Source organism: Bos javanicus, chromosome X (genome assembly GCF_032452875.1).
Source record: "Bos javanicus breed banteng chromosome X, ARS-OSU_banteng_1.0, whole genome shotgun sequence".
In the NCBI taxonomy this organism is placed as follows: Eukaryota; Metazoa; Chordata; class Mammalia; order Artiodactyla; family Bovidae; genus Bos; species Bos javanicus.
The window spans coordinates 19152577-19174169 of NC_083897.1; the positions used below are offsets into that span (position 1 = coordinate 19152577).

General features: G+C 43.9%; 1 protein-coding gene and 1 long non-coding RNA gene across 6 annotated transcripts in view; both read right to left on the minus strand.

The window, feature by feature from the left end:
* ZNF449 (zinc finger protein 449) overlaps window positions 1-10517 on the minus strand; it is an 84166-nt gene extending 73649 nt beyond the window's left edge. For 2 of the 5 annotated variants that reach the window (XM_061408408.1, XM_061408407.1), the window contains exons 1-4: window positions 10431-10516; window positions 6626-7079; window positions 4807-5011; window positions 170-283 (exon numbers count right to left, since the gene is read on the minus strand). In XM_061408408.1, the coding sequence (XP_061264392.1) occupies window positions 170-283; window positions 4807-5011; window positions 6626-6979 (673 nt within the window). In that variant the 5' untranslated portion in view covers window positions 6980-7079; window positions 10431-10516. Of the gene's footprint in view, window positions 1-169; window positions 284-4806; window positions 5012-6625; window positions 7080-9616; window positions 9898-10430 lie in introns of those variants that run through there. The other 3 variants (XM_061408405.1, XM_061408406.1, XM_061408409.1) reach the window with 3 other exon arrangements.
* Window positions 10518-15546: 5029 nt separating this feature from the next.
* On the minus strand, window positions 15547-21236 carry LOC133242323 (uncharacterized). Its single transcript, XR_009734841.1, has 3 exons — window positions 18539-21236; window positions 17997-18073; window positions 15547-15564 (listed from the first exon to the last, which is right to left on the minus strand). It is a non-coding gene; the product is annotated as an uncharacterized LOC133242323 (long non-coding RNA).
* Between the last annotated feature and the right edge of the window lie 357 nt (window positions 21237-21593).

Here is a 21593-nt window from a genome sequence, read left to right on the forward strand (position 1 = left end):
ATCTCACCATGTCCCACATGGAAAAGAACATGAGGGAAAATGAAGAGTTTATATTAAACCATTCATAGAAATAAGAGATGTTCCTTAGTAGAATCCAAAACTCTTTACCCTGATCAAGGTTGATTTTTTTCTTTTCTTTCTTGTGTGGTATCAATGAACAATTACTTACCTAACTTGGAATCAAGTAATTGCTTAATTTCTTTGGAATCTTGCAGTTCCTTCACCCATGCCTCTTCTCTATGCTCCAATGGAAAGCTCACGTCAAGTTTTGGTATTGGGTATCCTTGCCAGAAGAAAGATGAGAAGCATAATAATTTGGGTCATCAAAGGTTTTTACAGAGTTCAGCCTGATATCTTGGACATGTGGCTGCTTAATATTCACTTCCTCCTCAATTACTATTACATCACCTGGAATCTCTTGCAAGAGTCTTTTTTTTTAAAGATAAGAGCAAAAAATGAGAGAACAACCTTTGTGTTCAACTTAAGGCACTCTTCCTCTAACCTATGGAAGGGAGTGAATCAATTCTGCGCTGAAATCAATACACTAAATTGCTACTTTATCTATTTTCATAATAGATTTATTTAGGTTAGAGCCAAGAAAGTGAAGTGAAAGTGTTAGTCACTCAGTTGTGTCTGACCCTTTGTGACCCCATGGACAGTAGCCCAACAGGCTCTTCTGTCCATGGACTTCTCCAGGCAAGAATACTGAAGTGGGTTGCCATTTCCTTCTCCAGGAGATCTTCTCAACCCAGGGATTGAACCTAGGTCTCCCACACTGTGGGCAGACTCTTTACCAACTGAGCCACCAGGGAAGACCCTAGGTTAGAGCCAAAATATGAAATAAATCTTCATAAAGTTGGCATTGAAACTGAGAGATGCTGATATTGAGTACTACATGAAGAGAGGTAAAGCCAGAAGTTATGCAACTGCTTATTGGAATAATTTCAATTGAGATTTCCAAATTATAATGGAAATTGACTGGGCTGACAACCAGAAAAGCAGTTTCTGTTTGCTTCAGCTGAAATCTGGAAGTGGACTGATTCTCCTGAAATTACCCCAAGTAACCATTAAAGAGTGTTTCTCACGGTCAGGCTGCTGCTGCTGCTGCTGCTAAGTCGCTTCAGTCGTGTCCGACTCTGTGCGACCCCAGAGACGGCAGCCCACCAGGCTCCCCCGTCCCTGGGTTGCCAGAGTGGGTTGCCATTTTCTTCTCCAATGCAGGAAAGTGAAAAGTGAAAGTGAAGTTGCTCAGTCATGTCTGACTCTTAGCAACCCCATGGACTGCAGCCTACCAGGCTCCTCCGTCCATGGGATTCTCCAGGCAAGAGTACTGGAATGGACTGCCATTGCCTTCTCCACACTGTCAGGCTAAGAACAACCAAAGAAATTTCTCCATTCAGTGCCCCCCTCACTGTGCCCTATTACCTTCTCCTTACTGAGAGCCTCTCTGGCTCACAGTCTCTCTCCATATCCCTTCCTTGCCTTCTCTGCTCTGCCCAAGTTAACTGGTCCATCATCAAGTGTGGGTTGGAAGTAGCTCATTTTAGACAGAAATGCAGCATGATGTTTAAATATTAGCACCATTAACATAATATTAGCAGGTTAATTTGATGAATTTTAACCATTATATCAAAACATAGGAAGTGGACTAAAATATCTTATTTTATATTTTCATGGGAAAAAAGATCTTTTAAGATTAAGAAACAAATATGTGCTTCATATAAAATTCTGTTTAAATTCACTATATTGTTTTTGTTTGGGTTTCAAAGCTAAGAATAGGATGACAGGGCAATGAGACCAAGATCAAATACACTGGAGGTCACAGGTCAAAGGAAAGCTGCCATTATGTATTAAAAATGGAAGCAAACTGAAACTTGAAATAAGCAGAGAGAGTAGCAAAAGCCTACATGTGAAATACTGACGTATAACCTAAATGTAGGAAGGGAGACAGACTTCTAGTATGATACCATGAGGAGCTCTTAGACCTATTTCCCAGTTTAACTGGTGAAAATTCTTAAAAATAACACAAGAAACATTTAAAGTCTAGAAAATTAAGAAACATCTATTTTTAATACCCCCAGAAGGGGTAAAATGGAATAGAGTTACATACGAGAAATATTTCTACATCTCACTGACATTAAGTCAATATAAATCTGAAGCTGATTATAAGTCAAGATGTACATGTTAACTCTAGAGTAACCACTAAGGAAATAACTTTAAAAATTGTGAAAATTCATTAAAGTCAGTAAAATGTTACATTTAAAATATTTACTTGGTGTCAAAGAAAGCAGTAGATGACAGATAGAGGGACAAAAAAGATATGAGACCTATCCAAAAATGAAAACTAAAATAGCAGATATAAATCCAACCATATCAAAGATAAGATTAAATGGTATGAATTAAACAACTCAATCAAAAGGCAGAGATCATCAGACTGGATTTTTAAAAATCCAACTATATGCTGTCCAAGGAAACACACTTCAGATTCAAAGATACAAACAGACTGAATGTAAATGAACAGAAGAAGATATGTCATGCAAGCAGCAAGCAACCATAAGACAGCCAGAATGACTATATTAATATCAGACAAAATAGATAGTAGAACAAGAGAATCACTTCATAATGATAACAGGATCAATCCACTAGGAAGATGTAACAATTATAAACATATGTGCACTTAAATAACACAGTGAAAAATATATGAAGAAAAAAATATAAAAAGAAATAGACAATTGATAACAATAGTTGTGGACTTCAACACCTCTTTGCACTACTAGATAGAAAATTTAGGCAGAATATCAACAATAAAAGACTTAAAAATACCAGAGACCAGCTAAACATCACAGACATTTACGGATAACACTCCACAGCGAACAACACCAGAATATACATGCTTCTTAGGTTCAGAGAAAATTCTACAGGACAGTCGAGATGCTATACCATAAAACAAATGTTCAAAAATGTTAAAGGATCACAATTACAAAGTACATTCCCCCACTAAAATGACATTATAAATAAGTAACAGAAAGAAAATTGGGAATGTCACAAATATAAAGAAACTGAACAACACATTTCTAAGTAACCCATCAGTCAAAGAAGAAATCAAAAGGGAAATTAGAAATACTCTGAGGTAAATGAAAATGAAAACTTTGGGAGGTAAAACCAGTGCTTAGTTAGAGGGAAATTTATAGCTTTGAATGCCTATATTAAAAAGGAAGAAAAATCTCAATAACCTAACTTTACACCTTACACCATACCCTGGATGCAGACAGGAAATGTGCGCTCAAACTTGAGCTTCTTCCTGAATGTTAACTTCATGCAATTTTTAATTATATAGCAACTCCACCCCTACCCACCTCCATTATCTTGCATAACACACAGATCCTTATGCCTCTGGTGCAGTCAGTCTCCTCCTCCTGGACTCTCAGAGCCCTGCTTCTGACACTATCACCAGTTTGTATTCCCCAACCTATGCTCAAAGCCCATGTCAGTGGAGGCCACTAACCATTCCCCTTGACCTGTCCCCCACCCTTCTGACCTGAGTTCCCATTGTCTAGTGACTACAGCCATGAAATTAAAAGACACGTGCTCCTTGGAAGAAAAGCTATGACAAACCTAGACAGCATCTTAAAAAGCAGACATTACTTTGCCAACAAAGGCCCATATAGTCAGAGCTATGGTTTTTTCAGGAGTCATGTATGGATGTGAGAGTTGGACCATAAAGAAAGCTGAGCACCAAAGAACTGATGATTTTGAACTGTGGTGTAGAAGACTCTTGAGAGTCCCTTGGACTGCAAAGAGATCAAACCAGTCACTCCTAAAGGAAATCAATCCTGACTATTCATTGGAAAGACTGATGCTGAAGCTGATGCTCCAATACTTTGGCCACCTGATGTGAAGAGCTGACTCATTAGAAAAACCCTGATACTGGAAAAGATTGAAGGCAGGAGAAGAAGGGAGCAAAAGAGAATGAGATGGTTGGATGGCATCACTGACTCAATGGACATGAGTTTGAGCAAGTTCTGAAAGATGGTGAAGGACAGGAAGCCTGGTGTGCTGCAGTCCATGAAGTCGCAAAGAGTCAGACACGACTGAGCGACTGAACTGAACTGAAAATATAGAAGCAACCCAAGTACACATTTATGGAAAATGGATACGCTAAATGTGATATATACATACAAAGGATTATTATTCAGTCTTTAAAGGGATGGAAATTCTGACATATGCTACAACATGAATGAACCCTGAGCACATTGTGCTAAGTGAAATAAGCCAGTCACGAAAAGACAAGCACTGCATTATTTTACATGAGGTACACAGAGTAGTCAAATTCATTAAAACAGAAAGTTGAATGGTGGTAACCAGGAGCTGGTGATGGGGTGGGGGGCAGGGTGTGGAATGTAGAAATGAGAAGTTGTATAAATGGGTATAGAGTTTCAATTTTACAAGATAAAAACAGTTATGGAGATGGATGTTGGAATAGCTCCACAAAATTACAAATGTATTTAATACCTCTGACCTGTACACATAAAAATGGTTGAGGTTGTAAATCTTAGGTTGTATTTTATCATGATAAAAACAAAATTGAAAAGAGAAAAATAGGCTTCCTGAGCAGGGTCATTAGCTTAAGGGATTTTCAATCCCACTCGATCTAAGGTGCTTTGTGACCAGCTATTCCCAGAGAGATATTTCCTCCTTCTACTCTTGATCAGAGTGGCCCATTTCCATCAGGCATTCCCCAACCCTAGAGAGCTCTTGAGCTCTCAAAACAGAAACCAAAGAAAGGAAAGCAAACCCTTGCCTTACCAGGGTCGAGAAAGGGCTGGCCTTCCCCAGCAGCACTGAAGCTCAGCTCCTGTGGCCCGGCTTGTGGGATCCATGCCTCTGCCACTGGGACTTCTGGGGCAGGTCCCATTACTTGGAGTGGGGGTGACTCCAGGTGGATGTTTGGTGGTATGTGTGCCATTCCCACTGGTGCCAGTTCTTCCAAGAGCATTTCTTGCCTATCGAGCTGGAGGAAATGCCAGAACCATCACTAAAAGTCCAGAGCAGCCCTGCCCAGTAGCAATATAATGCAAGCTACCCATGTCCTTTTAAATTTACCAGAGGCCATATGAAACAAAAAAGGAAATAAAATTAATCTTAACAACATACAGTATTTAACCCAATGTATCTAAATTATCATAATTTCAGAATGTAATCAGTATAAACAATTGTTAGTGAGATATTTCACCTACTCTTGTTTCATATTAAGTTTTCAGAATGTGCTGTGTATGTTACACTTACAGCATATTTCACTTTGGAACAGCCACATTACAAGTGCTTAAGAGCCACTGTGCTGGGTACTGTGCTGGGTGGTGCATAATTAGACCATACAAAGATAAAATCCTATATGCTAAGCTAAACCAGAAAGACAGAGAAAGGGAAACCATAAATTCATCCTATCCTAGGGACCAGGGAACCTTGGATGACTCCTGCTCAGGCAGGCTAACTACAGAGCCCCATCGACATCCCCTGCTGGAGTGCCCCTAATGCCCACCCACAAGTACTTCCTGCCTTCTCCCAAAGATTCTGCCTCTGCTCAGCTATGGGTTTCACTCGATGGTTCTGAACAGAGACTAATGCCACCACCTCTATGGGGCATTTTGCCTAGGATGGTAGGTGATGGCTATCAGAATGTTCTAAGCCAGAGATGGGATTCTATATAATTCACAAGGAAGAATTGTTCCACTTCCCAAACCATTTAGCAACGTTCCCTCAAACACTCACGTGGGTAAAAAGAACCTGTCAAGGATCTCACCCTGTTGGTTATATAAACACAAAATATTTTTGCATATTTTAGCATGACTTAGATTTTCTAGAAAAGCATTACTTTGGCAATCAAAGAAAGACTATACTACTTATTGTTCCAATTGACCAAGAGTTGTTTGTCACTTTGAGAAATCATATGACCAGCAGCAACACCACTCGTAATATCTGAGTGTACCATATCACTCAGAAGTTCTGGCTGTCACATCCCCAGTGTATCTATGCATAGATTCAAGCAAATGACAATTCCATAAAGTTTTGGTACAGTCAAGCCCAAATACATGCACAATGAAATGCTTATTAGTTCATAAGAAATCACAATCCTTTTCCTTTATATTCCTTCTAGACTACTCAACTCAGGGTTGGCAATATTTTCTTGTAAAGAGACAGTAAATATTTTAGGCTTTGTGGGTAGTACTGCAGTACTGGTTTGTTGTCTCTTCTTTTTTTAACCATCCTTCAAAAAGGTAATAACTATGACTATTTCGTGGGTTGTATAAAAATAGGCTTTGTGTAATATTTGGCCCACAGGGCACTTATTATATTGATTTTTTCCCTAATTTTGTATATGTAATTTATATTATTCATAAATTTCATTTTAGGATAGTAAAGGGGACATTACCAAATATTTGTTATAGAAGTGGAGTTGGGTTTAATAGTTGAGACTGTCTGGAACCTATGCTGATTCCAGTAGAAGGAAAAATTGGAAAGCTCCAGCAGGGAAATCCTGTGGTACCAGTCAGAAGGTCTGATCCAGTCCCAGCTGCCTTGTTACTTCTTTGGGTCTAATTACCAAGATCCCAACCTCTTTTCTCACCTGCTGCTCTGGTATCTCAAGTTCTCTCTGTAAGTCTTCTATCAGTGACACAACTCTTTCTCTGTTCTCTGGGCAATGTTCCCTCACCCAAGTCTCTATCTCTGTGGGGAGAATCGTTAGGAATTGCTCCAATACCAGCAGCTCCAAGATTTGCTCCTTAGAACGCATCTTTGGCTTCAGCCATTGACAGCAGAGCTCCCAGAGTTTGTTGAAAGCTTCATGAGGCCCAGCTGCTTCTTTGTACTGGAACTGCCGGAAGCGCTGGCGGAAGACCTCACAGTCAGTATCATACTCTTGAAACACCGAGCCCTGATTCAAGGAGGCCTGGATTGCACAACCCAGGGCCACAGCCATCGCCCTCTTCCAGAAATGTGCAATTTATATGGAACTTGAAGTGGCAGATTCAAATTTCTTTACTTCAGTTATCCTCCGGGTGGAGCCACCTATGTATACGCTGAGGTCGGGACAAAATGAGAAAAGAGAAACAGAAGTGGTTACCAGGGGGCAGATTTACCTCCCTTAACTTGCTTACTTTTCTCCAAAGCCCTAAGGAAGCAAATCAATCTTGGGCGGGAAGGGATTGAGAATCTGATGAAAGCCATAAACTCTCTTCTAGAAAAATACACATCACGTGAAATTCTGCATTTAATTTCAATAAGGCTATAAAATCTTCAAGACCATCTATGGATTCTCTAGAAATATACTCTCCAATCTGGTATTCAATAGTCCCATGTGAGTTGGGGGGAGAGATAAATTAGGAGTCTGGGATTAACATATATACATTACTATATATAAAGTAGGTAAACAACAAGGACTTACTGTATAGCACAGGGAACTATACTCAATATCTTGTAATATCCTATAACACAACATTGTAAATTAACCACACCTCAACAGAAAAAGTGGGCTTCCCTGATAGCTCAGTTGGTAAAGAATCTGCTTGCAATGCAGGAGACCCCGGTTCAATTCCTGTGTCAGGAAGATCCAATGGAGAAAGGATAGGCTACCCACTCCAGTATTCTTGGGCTTCCCTTGTGGCTCAGCTGGTAAAGAATCTGCCTGCAATGTGGGAGATCTGGGTTCTATCCCTGGGTTGAGAAGATCCCCTGGAGAAGGGAAAGGTTACCCACTCCAGTATTCTTTCCTGGAGAATTCCATGGACTGTATAATCCATGGGGTTGCAAACAGCTGGACACGACTGAGTGACTTTCACACTTTCACTTTCAATAGAAAAAAGCAGGCCTACATGGATGTTTAAATTAATTACACTAAAAATTCAATTTCTCATTCATACTAGCCACATTTCAAGTGCTCAAGTGACATCTCTGTGTGGTACATATATGCAATGGAATATTACTTAGCCATAAAAAGGATGAAATATTGCCATTTGCAGCAATATGTATGGATTTGCAGATTGTCATACTGAGTGAAGTAAGTCAGACACAGAAAGACAAATATCATATGATATCAAATGTGTGGAATCTTAAAAAATGATACAAATGACTTATCAACAAAACAAAAAGTTACAGATGTAGAAAGTAAACTTATGGTTATGAGGGGGTAAGGGGGGAGGGATAAATTGGAACATTGAGATTGACATACACACACTATATACAGAACAGATAACTAATAAGTACCTACTGTATAGGGAACTCTACTCAATACTCTGTAATGGCCTATATGGGGAAAGACTCTAAAAAAGAGTGAATATATGTAGAACTGATCCATTTTGCTGTACACCTGAAACTAACACAACAATGTAAATCAACTATACCCCAATAAAATTTTTTTAGAAAAGGAGAGACATCTCTGCAGAAAGTTCTACTGGACAGCTCTGCTCTAGGATTCCATGGACCTAAAGCAAAGAAACCCTTCCCTTAAACGAACCCCTACAGATTTAGTGGCTTCTGAACCCACTTCCAACCTAAGTCCCACTGTCTTGTGATTTTGAATACAGCTAGGCCACAGAAGAAATGGCAAGCAATATTTACAATGGTGAAGAACCCTAAAAGTTTATCTACCTTTGAGGAGCCTTTAGTCATCTTCAACCATGGGGATCTTAGCTAGACTTATGCCTTGCAAAGACAGTAAACCACCAATCCCTTATTCCTCCCCGCTAGGGGTCACCTGTAGTTCAGCCAACATCACCATGACCCTCACCCTGAAACAGCATTCTAAGTGACTTTCTCATGAGAAAAATAGATGGCAACAGGGCAGGCCAGCAGGAATCAGGTCTGCATTAATAACCAAGGACATTTCTCACGCCTTGTGCCAGGAACTGTTCTACGCCTCCCACCTATATTGGTTCATTTAGCCCTTACTCAACATCAGGAAGTGGGCTCTAGTACCGTGTCCTGAACACAGGTGAGAGACTGAGGTAAGGATGAGGAGGACTGAATAACTTGCTCCAAGTCACATGGTAAATGCCAGAGGGGAGTGGCGAGGAGTTTGGAATCGACCTGCTACTGCAATGCTAAAGTCTGCTGCTGCTGCTGCTAAGTCGCTTCAGTCGTGTCCGACTCTGTGCGACCCGAGACGGCAGCCCACCAGACTCCCCGTCCCTGGGATTCTCCAGGCAAGAACACTGGAGTGGGTTGCCATTTCATTCTCCAATGCATGAAAGTGAAAAGTGAAAGTGAAGTCACTCAGTAATGTCCAACCCTCAGCGACCCCATGGACTACAGCCTACCAGGCTCCTCTGTCCATGGGATTTGCCAGGCAAGAGTACTGGAGTGGGTTGCCATTGCCTTCTCCGAATGCTAAAGTCTAAAAACATCCAAACGTTCTCAGTGAAATCTCTGAGGTCACAGAGGCCCTCACATCCATGTCTCCACAGATGTCAACCCTAGTACCCACCCGGGCACTGTGGCTCTTCGTTGCCTGTATTTTTGGGGACACCTCATGTACCTGTCCTCCTTCTTGGAGTGGGACAAGGAAAAAATACTCATGATTCCAGCCAATCATCCCAAATGGACACAGTCCCCATCTCACCTTTATCTTGATGGTAGTCTGGGTTTTGGTGTCAGACCCATCTAGTGATAACCTGCTAGCCGTGTGATGCTGACACCCAGGACTTCTGTCATTAACATGAGATAATCACAGCACCTCTTTCCTAGAAGTTCCCTCGGCAGAGCCCACTGCAGGGAACAGCAGCATCCGTGGCACAGGGGAAGTGCTCAGGAAAGGTCATTTCCTAGGAAGCTTCTGTTTAACCTCCACCCTGCCAAGGCACCTAAATGTCTCTGGGGAGCATCCAGGGACGTGCCTTGAACGTGCTCCAGCCTCGCAACTGGGCAGCCCTCCCTCGACGGTCCCAAACCTTACACCACTTCGACCAGGGAACTGACCCTCCGGGTTTCCCCCGCGTCGGCCCCTCCGGAGAAAAACTTCACTCCATCCCGGGGCGGATGGCTCCTCCCCAAACCCGCCAGAGCGAACCCGGGCCCACAGGGCCCGTGGATGAATAAGGGTGTAAAGAGAGGGCACTCGGGAAAAGGATCGGGGGACAAGCTAAAATGCAGGTTGAAAATCGGGTACCCGCGGTGCGGCGCGGCCGCAGCGTGCTCCCCGGGGAGGATGTTGCGCTCCCCGCCCGGGAGAAGCCCGCGAAGGCCCGGCGGGTCGCAGGGGACGGCGGCGGGGACGCGGGCCGGACATGGGCCCTCCGCCTGTCGCTCCTTCCCACGCCCGCCGCCCGATCGGGACTGGAGACGGCGGGTTAGCTCAGACCGAGCGAGATGGGAGCCCGGCTCCCCGCGCCCGCGCCCCAGGGACGGCCACGCCCTCTGGCCGCTCCGGGACTCACCGCCTCAGCGCCCGCGGCTCTCCCAGGCTCACCGGGTCCAGCTGCCCATGGCGCAGGCGCGCGGCCGCGCTGCGGACTACAACTCCCGGCAGGCTCCACAACACTCGCCCAGCGATCTCAGTCTCTAAGGATGCTGACGCGGGAGAGGCTGGGATTTTCCTTGGCCTCCCTCGGTCCTGAGGCCGCTTTTGGAAGCGATCCCATTTCCGGTCTTAAACGCCTGTAAATTCCTGGGGATTGGGTGGGGCATGCCGCTGTTCTAGATCCTAGCGCTGGCTTCTCTCCCATCAGCCCTAGAGTAACTGGAGCGGCTGGGGACTTCCTGAAATCTGTTATGACTGGATCAATGTTTTTCAAACCTCTTTTTAGGAAGAATTTCTTGTGAGGACCTGTTAAAAATTCAGCTTTCTGGGCTCTCCCCCGACACCCGTACGCATTGGATCTCGCGTGAGCTGGAGGATTCGCATTTTAATAAGCTTTCCTGGGGATAATGACCCTGATCTTTCCCTTCCGCATCATAGTGCCCTTGAGCTATCTTTGTATTGTCCTCTTAAAGAACTAGGATTTGACGAAGCTCAATTCAGTTCTGTTCAGTCGCTCAGTCGTGTCCAACTCTGCGACCCCATGGACTGTAGCACGCCAGGCCTCCCTGTCCATCACCAACTGCCGGAGTTTACTCAAACTCATGTGCATTGAGTCGGTGATGACATCCAACCATCTCATCCTCTGTCGTCCCCTTTTCCTCCCGCCTTCAATCTTTCCCAGTCTTTTCAAATGAGTCAGTTCTTCGCATCAGGTGGCCAAAGTATTGGAGTTTCAACTTCAGCATCAGTCTTTCCAATGAATATTCAGGACTGATACGCCTCTCTGATTTCGGCCGCCACCAGAGAGCTCTTGGATCTTTAGGTCGCCAACATGGCCCCTCCTCTTGTCTTCCAATTGGTCATTCGCTGTTCCCGCCTCCGGAATCAAATTTTCACTTCTGGGTGGTCAGCGGTGTTTTGGCCAGGCCAGAGGCAATGATGTCATCCGGAAGATGTAGTCCTCACATTTGGCCCGAGCAAGTTTGTGTGTGTGTCCTCACATTTGACCTGGGCTAGGGGTGTGTGTGTGTGTGTGTGTGTGTGTGTGTGTGTGTGTGTGTATCTTTGGACGCCAAACTTTGGTGTTGGTCCAAGACAGAGAGGAAAGAGCTGCCAGCAACTGTGCCTCCCAGAGGCGCTGGTGGAAGCTAGACGAGGCAGGCACCCCACCATCCCGAACCCACAGAGGCCAAAGCACTTCAAACAGCTCTGTCTGAGCTGGAGTTGGGCTCATGGACTGGGACTTGGCACCAGGGATACGCTGACTCCTGCAGATTTTGTGTATTGTTGCATGGGGCGCCAGGTGCCTTCACCAGCTGTTTTGGATGGTTTGCAGGCCAAGATAGTCTGCGTTTGACCCCAACTCCCAAGAGCAAAAAGTGGTGAAACCACTTTGTGCTGAAACGTCATTGTGAAACCAGAGTAGTTTCTGCAGCTAGAGCCAAAGGAGGCCCAGCTCCAGGGCCTCTCATCTGCGCTTCTGTGGATTCTGCTGCTGGTCCCTGGAATCACTCAGGCAGCTCCTTGAGCTTTGCCATGGATGTGTGCCTTTGGCTGGAGAAGAGCATGGAGCAAGTCCTGAAGCTGCTGGTGATGGAGCAGTTCCTGACCATCCTGTCCCAGGAGACCCACAGCAGGGTGTACATGCAGCTTCTGCACCATCTGATAAACTTGCCAAGAAGCTGTGACTCTTTTAAAATGCATGCAGACAGAGCTTTCGAGAATGAGGGAAGAGGTGACCAAGAAAGAGATGTTTTATGTGGGCTTCGGTAGCCCTGACTGGGACATCACAATGTCTTACTTCCCCTCAACAGTCTCCTGAGTAGAACGACATGGGCAAGTGACTTTGTAGTGTAGTCTGGAACTTTCATCCTCCAGATTCCACCCCCAACCCAAGCACACAGAGGAACAGTGTAGAGTGCCTGTCTTCACAGGGAGGCAGGTCACTGCTGCAAATAGTCAGTGTCATCTTGGATCAGAGGGGTTTGGATCCTGGCTCTGCCTGTTGCTCAGTGGCAACGTGACTTGGGGCAAATCACTTTCCTCTTTGGGCCTCAATTCCCTTTTGGTAAAATGGCATCTGGGATTTTGAGGATTTAAGGGAGACCAGTGTGTACATTGGAGAAGGAAATGGCAACCCACTCCAGTGTTCTTGCCTGGAGAATCCCAGGGACGGGGGAGCCTGGTGGGCTGCCATCTCTGGGGTCTCACAGAGTCGGACACGACTGAAGTGACTTAGCAGCAGCAGCAGCGTGTACATTTGGATCACATAGTTGATGCTTAAAACTGAGCAGGCCTGGTGCGATTTCTGCTTATGGCACACCCTGCTGCTCCTGAGGCTGACACAGGAGCTCCTCTTGAGCTCAGGACTTCTGGGATCCAGGGCACTCTGTGATCGTCCACAAGGAACATCCCAGCAGCAGGGGACCACCAAGTGGCCTATGGAAGGGTGAAGCAGCCCGGGTCTGAAATGGAGCAGGTCAAAATTGCCCTGCTGATCAGTACCACACTGTGCCTGTGAGTAGCCACTGCCCTCCAGCCTGGGCAACATCTCGAGACCCCGCCCCCCCCCCCCCAACAAACAAACAAAGGAAGTTGTTAGGTGTTGTATTAAGGTCAGCAGTCAGGGCTGGGGAATGGCCTCACTGACGGGCAGGATGGAGCATGGCTGCTAACAAGAGAGAGTTTCTGAAGTCAAGGTGGAGTGAGTGTGGAGTGAAAGACCTCAGAAATGGTGGTTTGGGGTCTTTCTGGAAGGGAGGAGCATGTCTTCGAGTCCCTCTTTTAAATTAAACTTTTCATTTTGATGTTACTGTAGATTGACAGGCAGTTGAAAGAAATAGAGGTGTCTCTTTCCCCTTTCCCTCATTTCCCTAGTGGTGTGAAGTGAAAATCACTCAGTCATGTCAAACTCTTTGCAGCCTAGTGGACTGTAACCTGCCAGCCTCCTCTGTCCATGGGATTCTCCAGGCAAGACTACTGGAGTGGGTAGCCATTTCCTCCTCCAGGGGATATTCCCAACCCAGGGATTGAACCCAGGTCTCCCACATTGCAGGCAGATTCTTTACCATCTGAGCCACCTGGAAGCCCTAGTGGTAATACCTTGCAAAACTGCAGCGCAAGGTACACCCAGAATATTGACATGAATACAGTCGGGATACAGAACAATTAGTTCATCACTGCAAGGGCCCTCCTGCTTTTCTTTCATAGACTCACCCTCATCTTGTCCTTCCCATCCACCCGTCTCCTACCCACTCCCAAACCCCTCACCTCTGGCAACCACTCTTTTCTAGAAGTTTGTCATTTTAAGAATGTTTTATAAATTGAATCATAGTTTGTAACCTTTTGAGATGGCTTTTTCCCCATTCACTGTAATTCTCCAGAGATTTATCTAAATCCTTCTGTGTAACAATATCTGTTCCTTTTTATTGCTGAGTAGCATGCTATGATATGTATGTATCACAGTTTGTTGAACCACTCACCCACTGAAGGACCTGGGGGTGATTTCCAGCTTTTGGCTATTACAAACAAGCTGGTACGTGTGTGTGTGCTAAGTTACTTCATTCGTGTCCAACTCTGTGACCCCATGGACTGTAGCCCACCAAGCTCCTCTGTCCATGGGGATTCTCCAGGCAAGAATACTAGAGTGGGTTGTTATGCCCTTCTCCAGGGGATCTTCCCAACCCAGGGATCAAACCCTCGTCTTTTATGTCTCCTGCATTGGCAGACAGGTTCTTTACCACTAGCACCACCTGGGAAGCCCCAAATAAGCTTGTATGAACATTTAATTGTTTGTTAAATTATTTTTATGGTTGTTGCTTAAAATCACAGTCAGATGATTCTGATACCTAATTCATTTTGGAGTTAGTGTCACTTGGTTGTCTTTTGTCATTCAAGTTGTGAATCTCCTGCTTCTTTGTATGAAGGGTAATTTTCCATTGTGTCTTGGACTTTTGGTGTCATGTTAGGAGACACTGGATTCTGTGGAAGCTTGGTAGTGTAGTAGGTAGTCTTCCTGTTTGGGTTTGGAGAGCAGGTCCTGGGCTGTGGTTGTGTGGACAGCGTGATTTTCTGAGCCTTCATGGGGCCTTTGCCTTGCTTGGTTTATTGCAGGCTACTGGGGCTTCCTTGAGTTCCTGGGGGTGCTGCCTGGGAAATGGAAGCAGTTTTCCCAGGCCAGGCCACCTTGGGATTCTAGGTAAGGGAAAGGATTCCCCCTGCTGCCTCCAGAGACAGGAATGCTTGCTATGTGGGGAGCTTCTGGAGGCAAGAGGCACGGACCAGTGGGGCTGGGGAGTATTTCCTGGGCCTGGGCTCTTCGTGGCCTGATTCCTTTTGCTGGTGCCTCCCAGCAGCAGAGTGGGTCTTGGGGGAGTGGGGAGGGCAGTTTCAGGCCCAGCTGAGAAGCAGTGCTCTTCCTTGGCAGTGAATGGCAGTGAATGTCTTTCCTAGGGGACAGGAGTCTTGGGTCCCTGAGTGACCTAGAACTATCCAACTATTCCCTTGATTTTTTTTCAGATTAAAGCTGAAAGAAATCTGATAGGAAGTGTGATCTCACCATCTCCACTGTGTCTGAGAGCCCCTGCAAAGACTGTTATAATGAATAGAATTTCCTCTCCAGTGTAACTCAGGAAAATTATATCAACATAAAAACATATCAAACTAGAAGGACTGACAGGCATCTTTCATTTTAGCCAGTGAAACAAGGGAGGATTTTGTTATTTTACTTTTTTTTTGCATTTTCCAAGATTATGGACAGGCATAAGCAGGTAGGTTATATGACTTTTTGGCAATGGCCAACTCCACCCTGGTGCAGCTTGTGTCGGCATCCACAGCCATTTGGACAAATCCAGATAATTTCTGTGCCTCCCCAGTTGCCTACCAAGTACAAAACTCATTATGTTTTTGGAAGCCAGGGTGGGTTTTAGGTATTTATCTGCCAGCCTTCTGATGATTGGTATGGGTGTGTTAGGACTGACTTTAGAGGTTCTTTTATCCATGACTGGTTGATTCCACAGACAGCTTTCAGAAGAGAGCACAGCTGAGAGGGCCTGAAAAAGATGAGGAAACCCACTTAATCCAGTGGACTGAGGGACTTCTTGCCCCACACCCCTGCCACCTCCCCACCACACACACTTGCTTTCAGCAAGTGGTCATAAGATATTGTTTTGGGGCATAGTATAATTTGAAATGTCAACCTTATCATTTCCTTCATTCTGTCATATACATGAGTCTGTGTTGAGAATCTCTGTTCTGTTCCATTGACATATTTTTGATTCTTGTTTTAGTCGCTAAATCTATAGTATAGATTTTCACATCTTGAAACAGCTCACAATCATGGCTGTTTCCACATGTTGTTTAGTTGCTCAGTTATGTTAACTCTTTGTGACCCCATGGACTGTAGTCCGCCAGGCTCCTCTGTCCATGGGATTCTCCAGGCAAGAATACTGGGGTGGGTTGCCATTTCCTCCTCCAGGGGATCTTCCTGACTCAGGGATCAAATGTGCAAGAGGATTCTTTACCACTGAGACACCTAGGAAGCTTTCACATTGATGCTCTTTTATTTGATTGAACAATCTGTTCATTTCATGGCAAAATCCTGTTGAGGTTCATGACTGTGCTTGCACTGAATTCAAAGATGTATTTTGGGAAGAACTGATAGGATGGCAGTAATTAATTTTCCTGTCATGCAAGAAATGGTCTTTTTAGTCTTAAAACAGAAAACAAAAATCTTCAAGCACATTTCTCTCTAGTTTTAAAAATGATATTCATGTGCGTTTTGTAGTCAATGTGAAATGGACACATCATTTCTGCTATTTCATATTTTATTGTTGGAGCACATATCTTCTTTTATGTATTTAACTTATATCCAATAGTTTTTATAAAATATCTGGGTGAATGACTTGTTATTCCAAAGAGACACCCACTTAAGACAAAGGCAATTTTTCTAATTTCCTTATGTAAATAAATTATAGTATATCAATAATATGATATAAAATGCAGCTATTGAAAATGGTGAAGGGGTCCTCTATGTATTGACCTGGAAATAATATCCAAGAAATGATAGTTGAAGAAAGAAACTTGAAAAACAATATGTGTCTTAGTATCACATTTGTATTTCTTCAGAGTCATCTCTATTGATAAAAGTAAATGCAAAGAATAAAATCAGAAATGTTTACAGCAAGCAAATGGCGGTTCTTCTGGGGTAGGAGTGTAAGATGGGGGAATACAGAAAAGGGGTGGAGAGATGGATTATTAGTTGATCTCTGTAGATGTAATTCTTGTATTTTCTACAAGAGTCTAAAAACGTGAGTCAATTCTATAAAACTATTTAAATAGAAAAAGATTCCTAGAAGCATACATTTGAGACACAGAGAGGTGCAAACCTCAAGGCAGGTTGACCCAGATTCAGCCTGTTTTCTCCAAGAAAAGAGCACTGGGGCTCAGAAGAAAGATATCAAAACCCCAAACAAACAGTGAACCAGCCTGTAACTAGAGTTCAAGGCAAGGGCACAGACTTTGCCAGGGAAGACTCTCTACCAGTCTGTGGCTTTAAGAGGTTCTCATTCAGGAGAGAAAGAGAAGGTGATGATATGCATTCTCCAGTCTCAGGCTTCCATTTTATGAGGAATACATTCCTGATAAGAACAGCAGCAGTAGACCTCTGCTCAGGGTGTCTGTCTGCTAGGCACTTCTCCAAAGGGCTTAACATACTCTGGCTCATGTAATGTCATAACAGCTTTGGTGGGTCCATTGTCATGCCCACTTACCCAGAAGAGGGCACTGAGGTACAGGAAAAGCATGTAATTGGCCCAAGGTCATACAGCTGGTATGTGGCAGAACCAGGAAGTGAACCCAATTTGTTTGGCATAAGGGCCCCAGCCTTCTACCCCTTCAGTTTGCCTTCTCTTGATCCTGGTGGAAGACGAGGAAACAATTCCCATCCCTCTATTTGTTCTGAACATTGAAAACAGTATCCTAGTGCCTTTACATGGTCCTACATGAGCGAGAGGAAACCCAGATGGCCGAGCCTTCCCTGCCACTCAAGGAAGGGGGCACATGGCCTGGGTCCCTCGTCCAGGCATCCATATCTCGGTTTTCTCAGTTGTCATGTGAGACTGAGCAGGGCAGCCAGTGTGGGGCCAAGTCACATTTCCTCATAATAGTCATTTTAGTTCCTTAAACAGTAGCACTGTAAAAAACACAAAGCCCAGTCTTCACTGTTAATAAAAACATCCTGTAGAAATCTATGTCCTACTTTGAGACGATATCCCCATGGGTCACATACTTTTAACATTAACTATATAGTTGTTCTATATCAGAGACTCACAAGGTAATATGGCGTGAGAAGTCTGACCACTCACAACTATATTTTCTACAATTGAACATCCCATTTATGTGAATTGGTATTTAACAAAAAGCAGCAATTTGAGACTCATTGCCAAGGTTGGCAATGAGATCAAGGAAGTGTAGAGAATCCTACCTTGAATTGAATTGCCTTGAAGCTTTCACTGGATGATTGGATCTTGATACCACAATTGCTGACATTACCCAGCAGACCTGTTGAAATGCAATGAACATAGTTAGGATACTTTTTGTATCCTCCCATGGGAGAAGTTTTAACAGAGAGATTTTGCTCAAGTCAAGGAAGAGCCAGGACTTCCCTGGCCGTCCAGTGGTTAAGAATCTGCCTTTCAATGTAGGGGACAGGGATTTGATCCCTGGTCATGGAATTAAGATCCTACATACTGCGGGGTAACTAAACCCACATGCCGCAACTACTGAGCAAACGCACTCTGGAACCCACAGGCTACAACTAGAGAGAAGCCCACCCACCACAGCTAGAGAAGCCTGTGAGCTGCAATGAAGAGCCCGCCTGCTTTAACTAAGGCCAGACACAACCACATAAATATTTAAAAAAATAAATAAAAAGAAAGAGCCTAAGACAAGAGAACTGAATGTCCAGGGAACAGATACACAGATGGTACTCAAACATAGGTGATGGTCTGCCCTGTCTTCCAGCACCTCTAACTCAGTGTATTCAGGCCTGAACACAGAGAAACTCAGGTGGTGGCAGCCATGGTCAGATCTTACCATTGCACGTGACCAGAGTGTTCTGAGCCATTGTGAGTCACCATGACTCCTCTTGGTGCCTAACCAATCAGGCCCTGCGACTTAGAGAAAGGTAGTGGAAGAAGGGGAAAAGTCATTTTCTTCCCCTTTTTTGCTCTCCCTTCCAGACCAATGGTTACTCCTGTGAAAAATGTGGCCTCTCAGTATAACCTCCGTGGTAAAACATTCAGATACATTTAGCTAATGTAGCATCTTTAGCTGCCATCACAAAATGAATTGGCTTGATGAACCCCAGCCCTGCTGGATAAAAGTTAAGTGACTACCATTTGCCCACATTAGGAAAATGTTGCTGCATCGTAGTGTTAAGAGTACAAGCTCAGGAGGCAGGCTGTTTAATTTCCAGTGCCAGTTCTGTGGGACCTTGGACACGTCCTTTAAACTCTCTGATCCATACGTTCCCCCCCTGTAAAGGTAAGAGGACAACAACACTTCCTTTAGAGTTGTGAGGATTGAATGAGATGATACTGCTGAAGTGCTCAGAACAGTGTCTAGCACACAGGGAGTGCTCGGATGACCTTAGCATTCATCTTCGTGGTCATCTCAGCCACAATGATCTGATGCAGCCTTAGTTGGATATACTGTATATTGAGTCCCTTCAAAGTTCACCTCCCCAGTGACACTGTTCCCCTCCTCTTTATCGCATTTCCAAAGAAGAGGTCTTGGCGCAAGGCAAAGTTCATGCTCCTCACAGTATCAGAAGGGGCAGGGCTCCTGAGTCACAAGCTGGTCTCAGTGTCATGCTGATGGTCAAGTCCTTGGTTATGCAGTTACTTGTATTCTCTCAAAAGACAACATTCCATTTGTATTCCTGAAAGTTCTGCTAGCATCTTTGAGAAGCATTGCTGGAATAACTCAGCATGGGCCATAGTCCCAGAGAGCTAGGACAACTACTCTTACAGCCATGCATGAGCTCAATTCCAGTTCTCACTGGGGCTGAGGATCCTGAGGTCTGTCTGTGACCTAGACACGAGCCAGTCTGGGCATCTAGACCAGAAGCACTGCTGCTGGTGTTACTAATGGTGCTCATTAATCCCTGATTAAGGAGTCATTGCCCCAAGTCAGGCACAAGACCATGAAGTTCCGTAGCCTACAGACACACCAACTATGGTCTATGTCTACAGCGTTGCTGGTGGCAGAGAGGAACATGTGCCCTCAGGCCAGGACATTTTCATTAATGTAGTGCAAGGCACTGATGTAAAGGTGAGCTTTGTGTCCAAATGGAATAAGGATTCATATACCAGCAGTAACATCCTGAAATTTAAAGGGTAATTGTATACTGTAAATAATTAGTACAACATTTTTCATTAATTTACAGGAATCCAGACATAATAACACTCTGCTCACTTGCTTTGGAAATCAACTTGTTAGTGCAAATGCTCCCCCACTTTACCTTGTATCAAAGACAAAAGCACTGATTGATATAAAATAAATGTATGTTCAAATCCCTTCACATTGAGGATTCAATTTAAGCCACATTTCTTCATCTGTAAAGTGAAGGTCATAATTGCTCCCATCCCAGAGTTCGTCAAGAAAATGTTGATAGTAAAGGATATCACTTCAGTGTTAATGTTTGCTGACAGATTTCAAGCCCTGCTACTACTCCTTCCCCTTCTTCCTACATGTGTGGGCAAGCTGATAAGAGCACCTGAGTATTCCCTCCTTTTTTATGTCTATTTTTTATTAGTTATTATTTAGCATTTTGTGTACATGGATTATGCATTCATTGTGGAATATATTTCCCAATTCCTCCCTCTTATTACAACTTTTTTTAATACATATCAATTCTTTTTCAAATTCTTTCCCCATTTAGGTTGTAACATAACATTGAACAGTTTCCTGTGCTATACAGTAGGTCCTTGTTGGTTATCTATTTTAAATATAGCAGTGTTTACATGTCCATCCAAAACTTTTAGTCTATCTCTCCCCTATCCTTCCCCCTTGGTAAGCATAAATTCATTCTTTAAGTCTGTGAGTCTGTTTCTGTTTTGTAAATAAGTTCCTTTGTATCATTTTTTTAATATTCTGCATACAAGCAATATACAATATTTGTCTTTCTCTTTCTGACTTACTTCACTCAGTATGACAATCTCTAGGTCCATCCATATTGCTGTAAATGGCATTATTTCATTATTTTTTATTGCTGAGTAATATTCCATTGTATATATGGACTATATCATCTTAAAGAAGATTTGGGACACATATTCCCTCCTTTGATGCAAGCCAGAAGCTCAAACCATGCCAGCCTCATCCAGTGGTAGCAAAATCCCTCACTCCAGCTCCATCTCCTAGGCCCAATAAAGCCCCAAAGTCAATTTTCTTTCCATGTTCACTCAAGCCATTTTCAGATCTGCCTGCGGAGGCTGCCCCGTTCTCTCGAGAAAGCCTCAATACATGAGTAGTAATCCTGTTGTTGCTGCTGCTGCTAAGTCGCTTCAGTCGTGTTCGACTCTGTGCAACCCCATAGACGGCAGCCCACCAGGCTCCCCCGTCCCTGGGATTCTCCAGGCAAGAACACTGGAGTGGGTTGCCATTTCCTTCTCCAATGCATGCAAGTGAAAAGTGAAAGTGAAGTCGCTCAGTCATGTCTGACCCTCAGTGACGCCATGGACTGCAGCCTTCCAAGCTCTTCTGTCCGTGGGATTTGCCAGGCAAGAGTACTGGAGTGGGGTGCCATTGCCTCACTAGTGCTTTAATGCATATGTGGCATCATCAGTCTTGATATCTAAACCAAATTTGGGGTTGATCAGGATAGAGTGGACCCTGGAAGTATCTAGTAACTATTCAAAAAACAAAATATTGGATGGTGAGGAGGACAAAAAATTAAAATAGAGGTCCATAGTTTTATCCAATTTGAAATCTAAAATTTACTAAAAGAATTTTTATTCAACGAAAGATTAAATTATACTAATTGGTTTTTGTTCACAAGAAACGCTGGGCTGGAAGAAGC